Here is a 19,745-nt window from a genome sequence, read left to right as displayed (position 1 = left end):
ATAAGATGGCAACAGATCCAGTCTGTCCACGTTGTGAGTGCTGCAGTGGGGATCACTATGGATAAATGACTGGACAAAATTTCAACAGGAAGTGGTGAATGGTGAGGATTTAAGTTCTACATTTGCCTCTAGACATATCCACATTAGTCAACTTTCTATTTTACAAGCAAAACTAATATCAAGCAAAAAATAAATGAAACATATTCAGACACCTTGCTTTCCTGGATTAAGGCGAATACATGAGGCTACATAGTGACAATGAGGGATGACAACATAAGTTATACCATTCAAAGATTTTCTAAAGAAGAAAAATAAACTTTAAAAACATGTTTTTAACCAGGCATGTTGTTGCATCGCCTCTTATAACAAGTCTTGATGAAAATCACTTGAATGAGGTCTGTAACCTTGCTCATGCATTAATAAGAGGTTAGTTGGGATTTTATCATTTTCATTCCCCTTTCCTGTTCATATTCTGTAAACGTGAGGCAAAGCAGCATTGGAAATGAGGGTATTGTTTTGGATAGGGCTGCACAATATATTGCAAATTTATCGCAACACCACTCTACGCAATATCGCAAAGAACCGCCAGAACTGCAATAAGTGTTGGCTACTTTTTCAAGTAGCATGCACTCAAGCTCTTTATGCTTGTAATACTTAGATACTCTTGTTTAATGCAGCACAAAAATTAAGATGATGCCATTATGGTCAAATCATTAAGCAATTATAACTTAGCTGTTTCAGTTCCAAGGTAAAAGAAACTACATTTGAGCTGAATATCAACATTCGCCAGTATTATCGTACGTTTTTTCTTTTTTTTTTTCTAATATTGTGCAGCCCTAGTTTTGCAAGAGGCCCTGCTAAGATGGTTTGCGGAGGGTGTGAATGCAGATAAATGTTATTCAAAGGTGTTATTTAATGCTTCCAGAACAATATTGAAAAGGCAGCGGTCCATTTTAAACAACCTAAAAGCAAATAACTAATACTCATTACTCATATTCATTTTTTGATCCTAAACATGGGTTGGTTTTGAAAGCTGTACAGTAGTTTTCATCTCCATGATAAGGGTCCAGAGACTCCTGGAATAAAATGATCACCATGGAATCAAGTATTGCTCATATATATGTGCACTCTGTGCAAATATAGAAATAATAAACGTACTGTAACTTTTTTTTTTATTATATAAGATATCTATACAGCCAACAAAGGCCACAACTGTGGCATCGTATACATTTTTCAAAATGTACATATGTTCATCTGTACATGCACCTGTAGTGCAAGGAATTTTTTTGTTTATTCTAGAGCGAGACATAAGGGCAGTTTATTTATTTGGGCAACTCAGCAACTTATTTTAAATGGTCCAGTTTAGGTTATTTTGCTCCTTCACCTTTTCGTACGTAACTTTTTTCTCATATGAAATAGAAACATCCACTGCAGGCTTCATTCATACTACCTGTGCATCAATTTCTACCCACCAAGGGAATATTTTAAACCAGCTTTGGCAACCAAGGATTTAAAGTAATTCTTTAAAGCAAAAATTTACACTACATAAACAACACAACTGTTTTTTTCTTTCTGGTTTTACTGTGGATAATGACAGCCAACATCTTCACAATGTCTTTTGCTTTAAATCTGAGGTCAATTATTTTGCACCAAAGCACATTCATCTCTGGGACACAGACCCCTGTCTCCCTCCTTTCTGGATCTAACCACGATGTCACAAAAGGAAGCTGTGTGTTTAGGATGTTCCCTGAAAACACATCAACTTTCACCTTCAATTAAGTGAAATCTTGTGAATTGTATCAGAAGTGTACAAAGCAATGACCTCATCATTTGGGTTTTCACAAATTGCTTAAAGTTTCTTTGTGACTTAACTAAAAATAACTTTGTTCCACTTGACTGACTTAAAAAAGAGGTTCAGTGTAATTCAGTGTTGGTAAGTAAAACAAAAAATACTTAGTGTATTTAAATAGCTTTTTTTATCTGTAGAATATAAAATAAATACTTTAAAAATTGGTTGTCAAGGAGCAAAATATACTCTCCCAATATTTCAGAAAATATTTTTCAAAATGTTATAAGTTTATCTTTGGAATTTATGAAAGTAATGCAAAAATAGTAATAAAAAAAACCTCACTGATGTAATTCAGCCAATAAAATGCAAGTATAGTTGGGGAGGAAATTACACCGGTTAAGAAATGGTGACGGGGCAAATTGACCAGGAGCTGGACCATTTGCTCATGTCAAAATAAGTAAAGAAAACATATCAAGGGTCTAACATCAAGCTGCAACAAAATAACACCTTCCGTTATGCACAAAGTGATACATTTCTGCTTCAGTAAGTGCACTAAAAATGAGAGAAATAATTAGACGTGTTGTCAAGCATAGAAGATAAGTTCAGGAATCTGCCCTCCCTGCACCCCGGTGCCGTTGGTGCTGTCTGAGGAGCACTGGAACTGGAATGTCACTTTACCACACTGTACCTCTGTCATCCCTTCCTGTCCGAAGTAGCTCAACTCATTTCCGTCCAGAACAACACTGGCAGTGTAGAAAGTATCTGGCTCAATTTGGACCGGATACTCGAACCATACTGGAAAGGTGTTGCTGGACCCGTCAGAGAAGTATTTATTGAGGTTTTGCCCCAGCAGCACACCTTGACGCTTCAGCTCTATCTTGGCGCTGTACTCTGCTGAGCCACAGCTAGATCCGTACAAGCCAAACCCGGCGATAAAAACTCTTTTATCTACAGCGAACTGTATGCTGTCACAGCGGCCGCGGTAGCGCCACTGATTGCTTCGATAGGCACAGGACTGAAATCTGTGGCAGCGCTGCGGAGTCAGGCCCTTCCTCTGTTGACTTGCAAACTTAAGCTCGGGCTTCTTGGCTGCCGTGTACCACAAGAAGATGTCATTGGTCTCATTAAGCGTCAACACGCCAGACTGGGCCGCTCCATTGGCAAAGTCATCCAGAGCCATTGTAGGGATACGTATGAGGTACATGGCCTTTCCCAGGACCTTACGCTTGTTGTCAGTAGAAGATGTGAGCTCCTGTCTCTGACACTCGGCCTCAGCCCAGCTAAGTGCAGCCTCGAAGACCACTATCTCTTTAGCATTGAGCGTCTCTCGCTGTAGGATGCTCTCCAGGGTCTGGGAGTCAATGTCACAGAAACCCTCTGAACGTAAAGCCAACTCAGCCTGGGCATCAATCACCTCCCAGCAGCGCTGTGTCAACTCTGGCTCCTCGAACAGGCAGCTCTGGGAGAGCAGCACGCAGGCGTTCTTGGCGCTCAGACTTGTCTCTAGGAAGTTGACGCAGGCACGTGCCAGGTGAGGGACAATGTACTTTTTGGCAGCATAGAGAGTGGCCAGCACGGTGTCGGCAGTCAAGTCAATTTCATCACAGTATATATACCTGTTGGAGTAGAAATTGGACGTTAGACACATCATCAAACTATGATGTTTAGCATGTTATTGTAAAATCAGGCGAGGTAGAATAGCAACATTATTGAAATTAGGAAATTTAGTGAAAGGAAATTGTGAGTTTACCTCGTTGTAAAGTCATTTATTTAGTCAATATTTAGTTCAAATTGGATCAATACTAAAGAATAATAAAAAATGATAAATGTTGAAGAATAGGCTTTTGTGAAAATTTTATTTAAAATTTGATCAAAATGCAGTTTCTGTTGAGGAATAAACCAGAAAATCCTCAGATTTTCTGAATCTTTTGGGAAGATTGAGTCCCATTTAAATGGGCTAAAACTGCACATCAAGTGCCCAACATGACAACATCATGACTCAGCATTTTGACTCAGGTTTATCTTGTTGACACCTCAGACATTTAGCTTTTTATGTTCCTGTCGAGTAAAGTGAGAGTGAACCCATTGGTGATAATGGAGCTGAATGAGACTTTCAGAAAGAAGATTGCAGCAGCTTTTTGCTCTAGTAAGGAGTTTAAAAAGGTCTCTAAATAATCTGAAATCAGCCAATACACTGTACAGAACGTAGTCTCCTAATGGAGAACACTAACAAACTACAAGCCAAGCCTGTCCATCCAGGCAAGGTCAACCTGAGAGCAGACTGCAAAATGCTAAAAATATTTTCCGAAAATCTCTTTTGTGCTGTTGATGTGAAAGTGCATCCCTGCATAGCCAGAAATAAACTGCACAAGTTTAACTTTCATGAGAGATGTGATGAGGGAACCATTTCTCTCCAAGACTAACATGAAAGTCATACTGAGCAAAAACAGACATAGACCAAGACTTATGGAATAGCGTTTCTTTGGGAGATGAGTTTAAGACTAGATAATTGAGACACCAGAACAGAGGACATGTTTGGTATTTTTAGGGGAAAAATATCCTGATACCAACTATAAAGCATATAGGTGGATGTGTCATGGTTTGGGAAAGCTTGTGCTGCAGCAGGACCTGAACAGCTCATCACAGAATCCACTATTAGTTCTACCGTGCATCAGAGTGTACTTTATTTATTTATTTTCACTTAATGAGCAAAAAATGTAATTTTGGGTGTTTCACTGTAATTAAATCAGCATTCTTTCCTCAGAAAACATGAGTGTGATTCTTTTTGGCATAAATGAGTCAAAGATTGTACTTATGTACTCTCACTACAGATAATACGCTTGACTATTGCATGGACGGGTGTAATAAGTCATATGAGTTTTGAGCAGTTTCATCCAAAATATAACAGAAAAGCGTTGATCTAGACAAAGAGCATCAGTAACATATCAGTGATGTGAGGGAAAAATAGACAAACAGTCTGAACCTCCTTACTTTAGCATGGCCAGAAATGCTGCTGGTTCCACATCTGGTATGTGAATTTCATCTTTGTTCTCCGCAAGTTCACCATAAAACATGGCGTGAAACACTGAACTGCCTACAGCCAGTACGTACTGTGGAAAGAAGAAGAGAAAACACTGTGACAATGGAGAATATACAACTTACTAGCACATCTCTGTATCTTTATATGTACAGTTATGGAGGTTTGAGATTTCAAAAATGATTCATGCCCCAGACTTTTTGCCAATGGCACTTGTTAGTCATCTTGTATGAGGGTGCAGCTTAATATCTGACCACAAAATAAAAAAAAAAAAAAAAAAAAAAAACATTAAGTGAAATCTTAACAATATAGAGTCTGCATACCATCAGTATGATAGGTAGATAGATAGATGGATAGATAGATAGATAGATAGATAGATAGATAGATAGAAATATTTAATCAGAGGAATTGCCTAAAATCAGGCGCTTAGAGCTTGTTTGCAGTTAGAACCGCCTGATGCCTGTGATGGCAGATAAAAGCTTATGCAGTAATTACTGAGGTCGGGTTGTAATTATTTTTGCTCAGGTCATTTTGTAAAACCACAGAAAAAAGCAAATGTTTCATTTCTGTGAGAACTCTGACCAACAATGACTTGACAATAGATTATGCCTGGAAAACCTAGCCTTTTGTTTAAAGTAAACACGTTTGTTATCCGACTATGCAAAGTTTGGCATAGTCAGATGGATATGCGAAAGACGAGGTCCAATATATCCTTTTTTTGTTTGGATAAAAATGCAAGTATCTGAGAAAAGCTTAAGTCATGGAAATATTTAATCCTTTGATTTTTCTCTGCAGTTCTTAGCCAGCTTTCCTTTTCCCTGCGGACAGGAAGGCAGATTTCTAGATACTTAACAGAGTGCACTAAAGGTTCAGTTTGCTGGAATTAATGAATTATCTGAATCATGATGAAATTAGATGCAACACAATCACCGTTTTCATTAATAGGCACGCTTCGATTAGACACTGCAGGGCCTCAAGTTCTGTTTATAAACTCAGGTTTCAGATCTTTGTGTGGAAGTGTTTGTGCGAGCATGTGTAGGTGAAGATGTGGGTGGCATAAATTTCCTGAAATAAATTTCTCTAAATTGCAGCCAGTCAGGGGGAAATGCTCGAAAAGATATCACTATTGTTGTAGATGCTGGTACATGCTGTAATACAATTTTCTAAAACATATATCGTTTCCTTCATTATGGGAGACACACATGCTCTTGTATGTGGATTAAGGAACAACATAGTAGAAATGAATTAAATTAGTCTCAGGTCATGCTCTAATGTACTTCATAGATATAAACAAATTTAATGCTTTTAGATATTTTCTTGGCTTGCTAAGGAACTAACTGCAAAGCTAATGGTTGTGTAATTTCCTGCCAACTGGACACAATAAAGATTGCTGAGCTGAATATCTTTAAATCCTATTGGTATAATGTCTCAGCATAAAGGGCCATCAAATCATTCTTCCATAACTGTTCTCTCTAAATGCACCAAGAGCACTGCAGCTCCAAATCATATATAATTCATTTGGTCCCATATAATGAACCAAAAGAGAGAAAATGGAGCTATTGAAAGCTAATGTGGTTGGACGGGTGAATTTAAGATATTAAAGGGACTTACCGTATTAATCTTGTGTAATTGTGTTTAAAGTAAGTAAATGTGAGAGTGCATTCATAGAGGGCATACGGTCTAAGAAAAAGTTGATCTTAATTATTTATCTGAACATCTTGAAAGAGCAGACACTTCAGTGGGCAGAGGAAACAAAGACGTTGGGCTAAGTAACATTATGGTACAAGTTAGATATAATACTAACTATCTGAGCATCTAATGATAACTAATCTAGAAAAAAATTATTTTCTTAAATAAAGCAGACTTATTTGCAGGTTTTAAATTGTTGAAATTAGCACCTAAACAGCTGGAATTTAATTGAAACCGACTGAAGTAGTTCTGATCTTTGCATCTATGGTCTATTGAGAGCTGAGTGGGATTTTCCTGCTTGAAATTCCGCTCTTATTTACGAATTAATAAGCGATAACATACTTTTTTCTAGTTTTTCATCAGTAAATTGCTTATTAGTAAAAGTTTGGTATCATGTTTGCAGAAGACATTTAAAAATGCCTTGTGACCTGGTTAAACTTTAGTTATTTTTCTCTAACTGAAAGTCAGGGACAGAAGTTAGCGTAGTTACGCATCAATTCGAAAGCTTGCTCCCTTTACTTATTTGTGAGAAAAATTCTGATTTTTAAAAAAACAAAAAAGTCAAACATTTTAAATGTCTGAAGTCATAGCAGATATCTGCAGAGTAAGCTATAAAGGTTCAGTGACTAAAGTAGTTTAAGGAATGCTTAAACGAGTTAGTTGTGAATTATAGCATTACAGTATACGAAATCTTTTCCAAAATCTTTCCTAAGAGCATTTTCACACCCATAGTTCGTTTACTTTTATCCAAATCAGTTTTTGAGCTTAATTTCTAACTTTTCCTGGTGGTTTGGTGTCTGAAAGCACGTGAAAAGAATTTAATCAAATTGTTAGTTTTTCTGGTTACTATTTCAGACAAAATAATTGAATAAGTGTAATGATTTTGAGAGCCTGGCTTGAAGCTTACATGTCAGTTTATGCTTAGCAAAAAAAGAAATGCAATGTCATTTACTCTACCGCATCCCACAATGCAACACATATCTGAATATGGGAAGTCATTTGGCTGAAGTTTGCAGCCACCGACTGGTTGAGGTGTAGGATTGAGGTGGGATCACATTCAGACCATAAACACATCACTCTAGAGTTTGTTTGAAATTGAGGTGGTCTTCGTACCTGGTGTGCGGTTTAGTCTGCACACTAGTGCGAGTCTTTGGGTTTTCATCTGCCTAAATAAATCGCACTAATGGAACAACCAAACCAGGGATCACTTTAAATGGACCCTAATATTTGTAAATTCCCATTCTTTTCTCATCTTCCTTTGTTGGATTTAAAGTCGGTTACCTCCAAAGCAGTTCTGAAAAGCATAGTTTGGGCTGAGACAAGGGCGAATCTATTTTGTGTGAGATGACTGCTGAGGAGGAGACGACCCCTTCCTCTTGCTCGCTCTCTTTCAGCCTCATTTATATAAATAATTGAAGACTGTCTTGGAAAAGACACATGGTGCGGAAGTGAGAACAGAGCACAAAAGATTTCACTTCCACAAAAGCACAGGATGGAAGATTATTATTTTCATGCTTCTATGAAATGACCTTCTATGAAACTCAGCCTGCCTGATCCCTTGTTTGTTGATTTCCTTTTCTTGTTGCTGTTATTTTTACTGATATAGATTCTTACTCTGTGGCCCGGCAGCCGCTGGGTCCTTCCAGGCTGACCCACGACAAAATGAACATCTGCCATCAGCTCATTGTTGAACATCACTGAATTTCTGAAGGGAAAGAAAAGCAGAAGAACAAAATCAGTACGTCTGTATAGTATTTCAGCAGTTTGGTAACATTACTGCTCAGTAGCATCCTTCATCCTGCTTTATTTAAACTAAAGCAGTCTCATCCGTATGAGTTCTCCTCATACCATTTCGTTTTATGTCTTCTCTCTTCACAAAGACAGACGAACAAGACTGCAAACTTAATGGAAAGTCCCCGCTGTGAAAGAACGGGACCAACAATAAAGCTGTGCTCATATATTATTGAGTACATGTCACTGGGGTGGGTAAACAGCCCCGCGACGTTCTGGAGAGACAACAAAAGCCAGGTCAGAAAAAAAAGAAAAGCCCACGTTTTGCTCCGAACAGCTGGGGCCTTTTACAGATAGGCCAAAGTAAATATTTAGCTTTTAGCACAGATCAGCCTCTGCATGTTGTGCATATCAAACACACTTGCTGCCTGTCTGTTCTCCACTGCATCAGAGCAGTGAAGGCTGGAGGAGTGGGAGAGGCTGTAAACAGAGGTCTCCCCAACAGAATGAGGACAGTGCTGACAGAACACCGGCACAACGGCAGGGGCCGGTTGCAGCCGTCGAGGTACACCGAGGTTTTAAACGCATACGGTTAACGTGTGCAGTTTAAAGCTGTTTCAATAAGATTCCAGTGGATTGGCTGGAATGACTGCTGAGCACTGCTTGTCCAGATGGCTGAGAAAAAGGCTCCTTCCTACACTTTTCTCTTGCTCACAAAAATTGATACATTTTGCCGTTTGGAAACATTTTAATTTGTGAAACACATGAACAATATGTAATCTAAAAGACTGCAACCCATTGCTCTTATTAAGGTGATATTGTTTTAAATTTGATAAGCTGCAGAATGTCAGATAGCTACCTAAGCAGATAGCCAGACCACCTAACCTGTTAATACCAGATTGTTACACTACTATGAAGATTATGAATATTTGAAGTTCAATTTCCCAACTGCAAAAAGCAAGAATTTTAACACCATTACAAATTATTTATGGTCTACTTTAATAAAAACAACAAAATTGTTATATTTTTTGTTTTAATTTTCATTCAATGATCCTTATACTGTTTTTTTTCTTTTTTACTTAAGACAATCATACCATGACACTCTCACATTCACTATAGCTAACCACAAATATGAAGGTCACTAGCTTGCATTAGTTCTGTCTGAGATACTGATAAATGAGAATCTTTCTACAAGTTTCTCATTCATCAGTACACATGTAAGTCTCCAAATAGTTGCAGTCATGAGAATCATTTGTGTTGCAGTGTGCAGCTTCCCTGTTTGGCGTACTGTACCTTTCTCTTATAGTTGAGTAGAGTCCCTGCCAGTTGCAGTTCTGTATCGTGTTGTTGTTGTTGAGGTTCTGCTGCTGGTACTCCTGCACCGTGGTGCTGCTGCTGCTGGTGGTGGTGGTGGTGGTGGATGCCGGCTTCTTGGTGGGAAAAATTTCCGCAGACATCTTCTTCTTCTTCTTGCTCCTCAGGGTGATTATCTCATAACAGACTGGGGGCAGCTTGGAGCTGCCACTGGCATTCCCTTTTTTGGAGCTTTTGCTTGACTTGCTTTTCACCGAGTCAGGAAGCATTAAGAAGAAAGTCAGACATTTCATGTTCCTTCCCTTGGCATCGACCATGAGTGTGTTCAACTGCTGAGCAGTGGGAGAGCATGCAGAGAAGACATCCGGCAGGAGTAGCCAGGTGTGATGGAGGGCTGAGGGGGATGAGGACAGGAGAGATTTGAGCCGCTCTGAGCAGTTCGGCAGCAAGAGTCCTGCGTGAGGTCTGCTCCACCAGCTTTTGGAACTACTAGGATATGTCTCTTCTCTGTTTTCTCACTTCCCTGAAGAAGAAGCTTCAAACCGGCGATCTGAAGGCTTTTCTCTGATGTGAAGTTTGATCTGGTGATGGAGAGCCTTTCAGGGTTCCCATCTTTGCTTGTCCAGAGTGATAAGATCAGCTCTTCAAATCCACTTCTTCTCTCCTCCTCTCCTTGCCGTTCTCACTCGCTGGCTCACTGAGGGTTGTCCTGACAGCTCCAGATTTAGTATCGCTGCAGTTGTCCTCAGGCAGCACCTTTTACTCAGGTCCTGTCATTTTGCCCTCTTTCTCCCTCTGTGCTTTTCATCCCCTCTCTGCCTCTGTTCATCTGTGACTCTTTTTCTCTGTGTGGCAGGATCGTTTTTTTTCTCCCCTTCTCTTCCTCGGAGCAGACTCATCTGCAGGATGCAGGAGCTGTGAATGCTGCGCTGCTCCGCTCAGCCTCTCGTTCTGCTGACTACAGGGGTTGAATGGGAGAGCGCAGAAGAGATTGAGAGCCCCCGCATGCCCGCCCCCCTCTCAGCACAGTTTAGAGCTCTCTCAGGAGCTCAGCCAATGGCAGCAGGCAGCATTTATGATTAGCTAATTCAGCCTATAGGGCTGCACATGCTTGAATATGTAATTGGGTACGTCTCAATTAAAGTGGCAGTCATGTCTCATAAGAAAGACAGATTAATCCACAGCTTTTCCTCCATGTGTTTCATTTACTTGAAGCCAAAGGGTTCAATTTTAACTCCAATAAATAAACTTAATAATTGTTTAGGTAGAATTTGATTAGTCATCATATGACATTTGTATTGAATGCGGTTGAAAGTATCGAATCCCCACCTATAGTGGGATTACACTGCTTCACCATAGATTTCTACCTCCGAGATGTTTCAAACAACTTTTCTTTGAAAGAACAAAAAAGACCTTCAAAGATGTCTTTGTAAATTTTTTATCATCCCATCCGGAGAGTACATGGAGCTAAGAATACAATGTACTCTCAGCACAATGTTCTCTAAATGCATATGGATTATTTGTCCTTCTTGTTTAACTTGCACAGTAGCTTTACTTTTTTCCTTTGAGGCTTTAATTGTTTATTTACACCCTTGCCACGCTATTGAGTATCTGTCCTGCATTTCAGCTGCACAAAGATACAAGACTTTTACGTAAATAACACTCCTTCACTGAACACTAGAGAGGCATCTTTTTTTTTAATGTATCAATTCCAATTTTGCCGGTAATTGTTTCCTTTCTTACTAAATATGTGGGGACATATTTAATAATCAATTTATTCAAAGTTTCGATTGAGTTAATTATGATCTGTAAGTAATTATTTGCAATTAATCGCATTTTAATTGAAAACTATGTCAATCAAAATAAGCAACATTTTCAATTCAAAAACTAAATTGTTGAATAAATGGACATGTGAGCCCACAAAGATTTTTATTGTTTTTAATCTGTTGTTTGGGTTATTCAACCTTCAGATTGGTACAAAGGCTATTATACCCATTCAACTCTCCAGTGTTTCAGTAACAACTGATCATTCATTTAACTTATATAAATTATTTCTTCAGAAATGTGGGAAGTGAACTGAGACATTAGCGGTGGGCATGCCTGTGCTGCTGCAGCATGTTTTGAATCTTACTGCCCAGATTAAGTCTAATCTAGGCTGTTGAAACTCAGGCATGTTAGCCTGCTTGGTCAAATTCTTAATTATTTTCAGCTTTATGTTCAGCAATGATGTTTTTTTCTTAGCCTTCTTACCAAAACCTTGTTTAAATGTGCAGGCTCACTTTTCTTCACATTTGATTTGATACTGTCACATTTGCAGTTTTATCTTCATCTAAGTCAAGCTGTGATTTTTTTGTTTTTTTTGTTACAAAACTATCAAAACATTTTGTGCCATCAGCATCAGAGTTGTTACCAGATATTTGCATACACTGTATAAAAGCAGAACTATTTTGTCTGACATTAACTGACCCAACTGAAAGTTAGCATTACATATATAGTAAAAACATTCTTTAAAAATAATTTTAAGGTTAAATTACTCTGTTTCGTAGGTGGAGGAAGCTTCTTTTGAATGACTTCCCACTTGATATTTTTTAACATACGTAGTCCATTTTAAGATTGGCATTTTTAATTGTATATTATCACGATGGGTCTTCAGCCCATTTTCTATGGGTTGTGTGTATATGATTTCGACCAAAGAATTTGATTTTGACAGACATTTCTGCTGTATTTGGCTATTATTTAAGTTGGGATAATCATTTTGTAGATGTTTTGCAGAATAATTCACTTTCTGGGGTGTCATTATGTTTAAAGAGTTCATTATTTAACCATCTATATTTGTTTGGTGATGAAAGCATAGCTGGGAAAAGACCTTTTAAAGTACTTTGCAGCTGATCTAGTGTCATCCTTAGGGTAATTTAGAAGAACCATTTGTTCTTAAGGTTTAACTTAGCTGTTGCTTCAACTCTGTCTGATCCTATTGTTTCATAAAATCACTAAATAATAAATTGACCTCCACTAGGTGGCCAGAGACTTAATGAAGTTCACTAAACAGTCAGATGACCAGGTTGTCGATACAAAATGGAAAACAAAGATTCAAGACTATGTTGTGATGGCAAAAACGTAACACACACTGTTAAACACGCTTCACATTGTATAACAGCACAAACCTTTTCAAAACAGGACTTGATATTTTATAAAATGCTTAAATCCACCTCTCCCAAGTATCATTTTAGATAACCGGCATGAAGAGAAAAAAAAGTATTTGGTTAGTTTGCTATTTTATTTTCATAGTGTTGTGTTAGTGTTATTTCTATTAAAATGTGTGTTCATATTGCATTGCACATTCATAACAGTGAAAATAAAACTCACAAACAGAGTGGGATAAGTTAAATGAATTTACCGGTGAGACTCTTCCTTGAACCAGTCTCAATATTGATTTTTCCATAAAACCTAATTAACTGTCTTAGTGTTTTGCTGCACTGAGGAGCATTAGCCCACTAAGCCCCCTGATACAGTGTATGCTGTCGAACAGAGAAATTTGCTATGGCAACATGGAACCAACATTACGGGGCACCATACTCTGAAATTGCAGGCCACTAGAGATGTTACCCTGGTAACCAAATCCACAAGTAACACCAGAAAGGAAAAAAAAAACAAAAAAACATATTATGCAGACAAAAACAATGATGATGGGAAAAGGTTTTCTTGTGCTGTGTTTTTATTATTCCAGATAGATCCATTGTCATAAATGTCTATTATCTGCAGAAGTTAAAATGATGGTTCCTTATCTGAAACTGCTAATATGCGTAATAAATCTGACAGTTTTACAATTTATCTAACCGTACAGCCCAGGAGCTGCCTACAGTATTTGATTAATGCCACCAAATATCAGTTTTAAATGGTTTAATTGCATTTTCCCTCCATTCATCAGCAGAAAATGAAATCCTGTTGTTCACACATCCAGACTCAGGAGTGAAGGGAGGAAGTAATGATTGTGTTGTTACGTCGTCAACATTGATTTGATCTCGCATGTTGTCATCGCCTCGGCGCACATTTTCACAGAGAAGTGAAAAATTAGCATAACTGTAGTAACACTGCAATTAACACCGAGTTTAACAAAGACCAACAGCTGCTATAATCATCACATTTAACACAATGTTGCACATGCACACACATGTATGTGTGTGCATATATAAATATACCACGAACACTGCTGGTTCAAGGTTTAGTCCTCTCAGAATTAAGGCTAGAAAATATTAAATGATTTTATATATTGATGGAACTACAGGTCTCTTAAATTCCTTTCCTCTGTACAGTTTTCTTCCTGCTGTGGGGTAGAAACATCAAAAGACGAAGTTAAAAAGCAGCAGAAGTCCAGCTGTGCCTTTGTTGATTGCTTCTTGAGGATAGCGCTCAATGAAACACCTTTATCTTCAAAGTTGTTTTACCAGGACACCTCCGTCCTATAAGAACTAACTACAGATGGTGTGCTGTACAAACAAACCAGAAAAGCAGACTGCTGAAATATGCTCAGTGTAAAAAAAAAAAAAAAATCTGTATTGGTGTGAATTATTTTGGGTTCAGTGGAATTTGAATAGAATTTCTGCAAAACTCTGAATGCTAAGTCATTAGTTATGTTGTGGAGGTGGCTGCTTGCCACTTTGGGTTTGAGCACAGAGATGCCACCCTGTGTGGCGACAGAACTCTTCTGCAGAGGGAAACCTGCTGAGAGGCTTGGCTGAGCGCAGCGGAGGAGAGGGGAGGCTGCGAAATGAACTGTGATGTAGGGTTGGCACACGAAGGCAGGGATGGGATCCAGCAGCTCGCCGTCCACTGTTGGCTCTCCGTACCCCTCCTTTCTGCCTCCACCCCTCACTCTGCTGCCACCATTAAAGCAGGCAAGGGCACCTGACAGGTGGAAGGGGCGGAAGTGATGGCGTCCACCCAGATATGGGGCTTAGAAGTCCTGAAAGAGCTGGGGGGGGGGTTTCAGTGGGGTCTTGGAGAGAGCTGGCAGTCGGGTGCAAGAACAGTGTGAGGGTTTGTGTGCACGTGCACTGCCCCAGCTAAAGTGTGTTTGTGAGGCTAAAATTTGTAGTTCATCCATCACTTTCCTTGATTTTTTTGTTACCATTTGCTGTCATTGGGGTTTAGTTATCAACATAATATGTTGGGGGGGTGGGAGGAGGACCAATTTTTATCTAATTTCAGGATGTGTCAATTCATATGTGAGTATATATCACTTCATGTTTATTTATTGTTCACTACCAAAACAACCTCAGTTGAGTCAACAATCCAAGCTCCTGCAAAGCACCATCAGAAAACGATCATGCTATGTCATGTTTAGAAGGCCTTTAAAGTTTTCAGTTTTTGTCTTTTGTTCGTTGCCAATTAGCATTCAAAGTCACCAGTGACAGCTGTGCACATTTCAGCTTTGTCATGTGAAAAACAGCTTTAAGTTGCAAGTACTTCAGAAATTTAACTGCTCTTGAATGCGTTCATGTACAACACTGCCAGTGAGTATTAAGTTTATTAATTCTTCCCACGCATGTCATTATGAAGTTATTCCCAAACCCATAATTGGATTTAAAAGAGGGATACCTAACACTCCTAAGCTAATGCAGTCCATGCTTGGGGGCTTTTGGATGAAACTTCTCAAAATGAGATTGAAAACGCTTTCATTCAGTCAAATTTTACCGTGGGCAGTTTCTTTAGGGGTACTGCAGAGGGTGTGGGCTTGCCTCTGGGGAGAATCTGCTGTAAAAGCCTGAGAAAGTTTATGAAGGCCATCATTTTAGCATGTGCATTTTTGCAGAACAGTGTGGTGTGTGAAGAACTAATTTGGGTTTGGTTGCTGCCAGACTGAGGCAGGACCTTATCTAGCACTTCTAATGTGCGACTGCTCAACACTTGTTGAGGTAAATCTACTTTGAAAATAACAAGATGTGACACAATATTTGGACACTTTCTTTGTGTTGGAGACTATGATTCATCTTTTCTGTCTGCCTTGCATTTTCTCTTCTGTCGCCCGTTTCTCCATTTATTATAGAAATTTTAACAGTGGGGTGGGCAAAACTATGAATAGATAGAAGTGTCAAAATAGCGATTGCTTTAAGCCAACAGATTTATGAGATGGGGGACTAATGTTTTTTTTTTTTTTTTTCCCCAAATCTATGTAGGTTTTTGACAAATCAGACCCACTGGCCTTCGCAGCACTCATGCTAGATTTAGCCTCTGTATTGCATAACTGCATTGTTAGTTGCAAATGGCAGTTATAGCAAATGGCAGGATAAACATTTAATTACAAAAATGCAGTGATCCTCTATTAGCAACTTGAACCCTTAACAACGTCTTGTCCAACAAATATCCCAACACACTTTAACTGGCCAGAAAGGCAGCTACACAGCAGATGAGATGATAGCCTCCCCTTTGGCTAACAATCAATATGTCACACTCGGAAGATCTATGGGGGTAATTTCACTTGCTGGGAACGCAAAGAAATACCAAAGATTGTAGGAGGTTTGCAAGAGCCAGAAGCTCCTCTGAATCACATGCAGAGCCACCATATAAAATAGGTACGTTGTTTTGGCCTGTGCAGGTCAATTTATATGCACCTATCCTGTGGCTGTGCTTGTGTTTCCCGGCATGTGTGTGTGTGTGTGTGTGTGTGTGTGTTGCAGCTAAATGTGTGGATACAGTAATGACAGTGTAGAGACGACCCTTTAACCCTGGCCCACAACACGCTCACATGCTGACTCCCACACATCCTATTCCATTGCTCACTCTTCATCTTCTCTGTGCTGTCGTATAAAACTGATTTGGCATAGTTTTCTGCATGTCTGCCCATTAATTGAATGTTTTCTACACACATATCCATTTAAGGTTTTTCAGATTGACCCTGCAAGACCCTGCATGTATGTTTGCATACATAAAAATAATAACCAAAAAAAAAAAAAAATGACTGTATTGTGTACGCATGATATGTCCAAATGTCAGTGTTTAATACTTTCAAATTCAATTCTTTACTTGTGTAATAATTAACTAATTTCCTATGCTTTTTTTTTAAAACTACAGCTTTGTAAATAAAATGTGGCAAAGCTGTTTCTGGGTTAAGCAGTGTGATTTTTGCTCTAAAATGAGTTCCCAGTGTGTAATTAAAGGAGAAGTATTGCGCCTTTTTTACAAGTCATGCCAATGCCCTTAGGTTTTAATTAAATATACATGCTTTGGTTAAAGTAACAACAGAATGCAATATAACAGATCCCCTCTCACTCCTTTCTTTGCATACATTACCAGAGCTACATTATTATTAAATAACACTCAAAACACAAAACCAACTGCGTCTTTTGAGTTAGGTTGCGCTTTGTCGTCTTGTACAAGAGAGCAAAAAGTGTGAAATATATTTCTTTAGACAAAGTTTAAACATTTTCTAAATCAGAATATAAAAATGAAACAAGGGTGTGTTTTTCAGCAAAACATTTACAGTCAAGAAAATGTTGTCGGTTAAGAAAAACAAAATAAACCTGCCAAGATGACCCTGTCAGTTACAGAACTTGAATATAATGAAAAGTAGCTAGACAGGACGGGGTTCATCATGATGAACAGAAAATTCAAGATTTGAAAATGAATCACAGCAGACGAATGACTGAGCTTAGTTCTCCTGAGTTTTTTGGTGACCCTCATGTTATGCATTGATGCCTATGTGTCCTGCAAGCCTAAACACAAAGAGAACTTGTAAAAAAAATTATATTGAATTTCCTTTAAAGATCATAGAGTTAATTTACTTTATTTTGTTAATGTATCTCATCACATGGATTTAATGATGTCTTATAGCACTTATACTCCTGGGTTGACTTGTTTTTTTCTGATCTTCATCAGACCACTCTTTTAACTTTCCTAGCTTGTCACATTGTTTCAGCTTTTGTTTTTTTGTTCCTATCTAGTTCCTTGCTTTGCAACCCCTTGTGTTCTCCTTTGAAAAACTAATTTGTGTCATCCATCTCCCTGTCTGCCACCTGCTCTTTGCATTTGCATTCTCACCTTTTACAACTCCTGACACTAATATCCCAGAAGTGACAGCTCCCGTGAAATGGTTTAAAAACGAGGTTTAGTTTTCAGGACCCTAGTGACCTTCTGCTGAATCTTTGATGGATGAATTTAAGTCAGTGGGAATTAATAAATCCTCAAAGTTTTCCGAGTTTTAAAAGAAGAATTTGCACTTTGAAGAAATTCTGCTTCAGTCATCCAGCTACATGAGGAAACTCTTCTTGGGCTTCCACAAGTAATGATCAAAATATTTCGATATATGAACAATAAGTACAGTTAGGATTTTGCTTGTGGGAAACATTGTAATCAATATCGATTGGCTTGCACACTAATCCAGTCTGGAAACAGCTTGCATATTCAGTGTTGAGGCTATTCTGAAAATGCGTAGGGGCAATACATCACTTCTGTTGACACAAGAGAGAGAGAGAGAGGATGCTGAGGAAGCAATTCTACAGTGAGCACAGTCTCCCTGTAAACCCAAGGTTAAGACTTTTATTAAAATATCCACCTTGCCACAGAACCAGTTGCAGGCTGTTGTTGTTTCAAATTCAGACTAGTAATTTATTTTGGAGGCTGAAGTCAAGGTCCTACCAAGGTTGGAAGAAGAGTCCATTTCAGGATAATTTTAATACAACTACAAGAATATCAAGGCGAGTCCTGGCCCTCATGCTGAGGATTTCAAGTATTCTCATGTCTTACAAACTCACTCTTGTCCTAGTCACTTGAAAAACACCTCAGCAACACTGAAAAACAATGTTTAGTAATCTAATAACACAATGGGATGAATGAGTATTAAACAGATTTCTTATTTTGTTAATGTATCTCCATCTCATGTATTTAATCAAGTCATCAATATAGATAAAGGCTGTAAGATTTCTCATAGTGGAGTCAAAAAGCATTATCTGAAGATCAATCCGAGATCCAGTTACCACTTGGAGAAAGCTTCGGGAAGATCTGGTGTGAGTATGTACAGTTTTACCAGGAAAGCAATAAGTAGTTAACTCAACTGCAATGATCTCTGTGAGTGGTAACTCAATAAAACGTCTCTGCTAAAGGAAAAAAAAAAAACTTGTCGAGAGTTGCTTTAAAGCTTGCTGAAAAGCATTTGGAGAAGCCAGTGAAATTGCAGGGAAAAATGACTCAGTAAAACCAAACTGAGCTCTGTGAGTTCCTGAGGTGAGAATATCATGCAGCGGGGACGCTCGATTGATTATTATAATCCTTTGTATTCTGGTGGTTCTCTCAATCATCTTGACTGAGAGAACTTTGGGGCAGCTAGCGTTCTCACAATAGCCCATAAACATCAGCACATTGCATCGACTCCCTGTGGTTTTTAGAATTGACTTGAAAATTTTATTGTTTGTTTTTTTTAAATCCCTGAATGGTTTTGCGCCATCATATCTATCTGAGCTTCTTACCTTTTATATCCCTTCTCGCAATCTCGGATCCTTAAATCAGCTGCTACTTTCCACTCCCAGAGCTCAGCTGGTGACAGGAGGAGCTTTTCTGGTCCTCCTAGTCTTTTCCACAGACTAGGAGGACTAGATCAGGACTCCTAGTCTGTGGAATATTCTCTCTCTAAATATTAGACAGGACTCTTCATTGTCTTCCTTTAAAAAATTAGTTAAAACTTACTTGTATAATGGGGCTTTTTATATTTTTATTTCTTTTGCGTTTTTGTCATTTCATTTTGTCCTACATTATTATGCGGTTTACCCTTTGTGTTTCTTGTCATTTATGATGTTTTAATTGATTATCTTTACTGTGAAGTACTCTGTAGCATTTGTTTAAAAAGTGCTATAAATGAATAAAATATTATTATTGATGCTTATTGTTTATCTCCATTCTGTTACCAACAGAATGAAGAAAGTTGGAGATATTCGAGATTAGAATCTCAAAATGAAACACAGCCAAGGGAACACTACTAATTAAGGAAAGTATAATAAATCTGTCGAGATGGCCCTGTCAATCACCAGACATGAATATGATTAGAAATCGATGGACAGAATTCCTGATTAGACTGCAATGCGATGATTAGAAGAGCCCAGAGCATTTAAGATTTAAAGAGATGGTTAGAAGAATGAATCCAAATCACATCTCCTCTAGTCTAGTTTAGTTTCTCCATTAACATTTAAACCTAAC

At 38.4% G+C, this 19,745-nt stretch overlaps 1 protein-coding gene and 1 long non-coding RNA gene across 2 annotated transcripts; one reads left to right on the top strand and one right to left on the bottom strand.

The window, feature by feature from the left end:
- Positions 1 to 2,366: 2,366 nt before the first annotated feature.
- btbd3b (BTB (POZ) domain containing 3b) lies at positions 2,367 to 10,561 on the bottom strand. The gene is made up of 4 exons (XM_015028964.1): positions 9,540 to 10,561; positions 8,130 to 8,220; positions 4,781 to 4,899; positions 2,367 to 3,405 (listed from the first exon to the last, which is right to left on the bottom strand). The coding sequence occupies exons 1-4, from the start codon at positions 9,875 to 9,877 to the stop codon at positions 2,373 to 2,375; spliced, it is 1,581 nt and encodes a 526-aa protein (XP_014884450.1). The 5' UTR covers positions 9,878 to 10,561; the 3' UTR covers positions 2,367 to 2,372.
- LOC106945343 (uncharacterized) lies at positions 8,161 to 9,525 on the top strand. The gene is made up of 3 exons (XR_001424539.1): positions 8,161 to 8,253; positions 8,396 to 8,543; positions 8,698 to 9,525. It is a non-coding gene; the product is annotated as an uncharacterized LOC106945343 (long non-coding RNA).
- Positions 10,562 to 19,745: the final 9,184 nt, after the last annotated feature.

Source organism: Poecilia latipinna, unplaced genomic scaffold, assembly GCF_001443285.1.
Source record: "Poecilia latipinna isolate Pla-1442-1.1 unplaced genomic scaffold, P_latipinna-1.0 Scaffold140, whole genome shotgun sequence".
Lineage (NCBI taxonomy): Eukaryota > Metazoa > Chordata > Actinopteri > Cyprinodontiformes > Poeciliidae > Poecilia > Poecilia latipinna.
The sequence above is the reverse complement of the archived record's forward strand: the minus strand, read 5'-3'. Positions and strand labels throughout refer to the sequence as shown.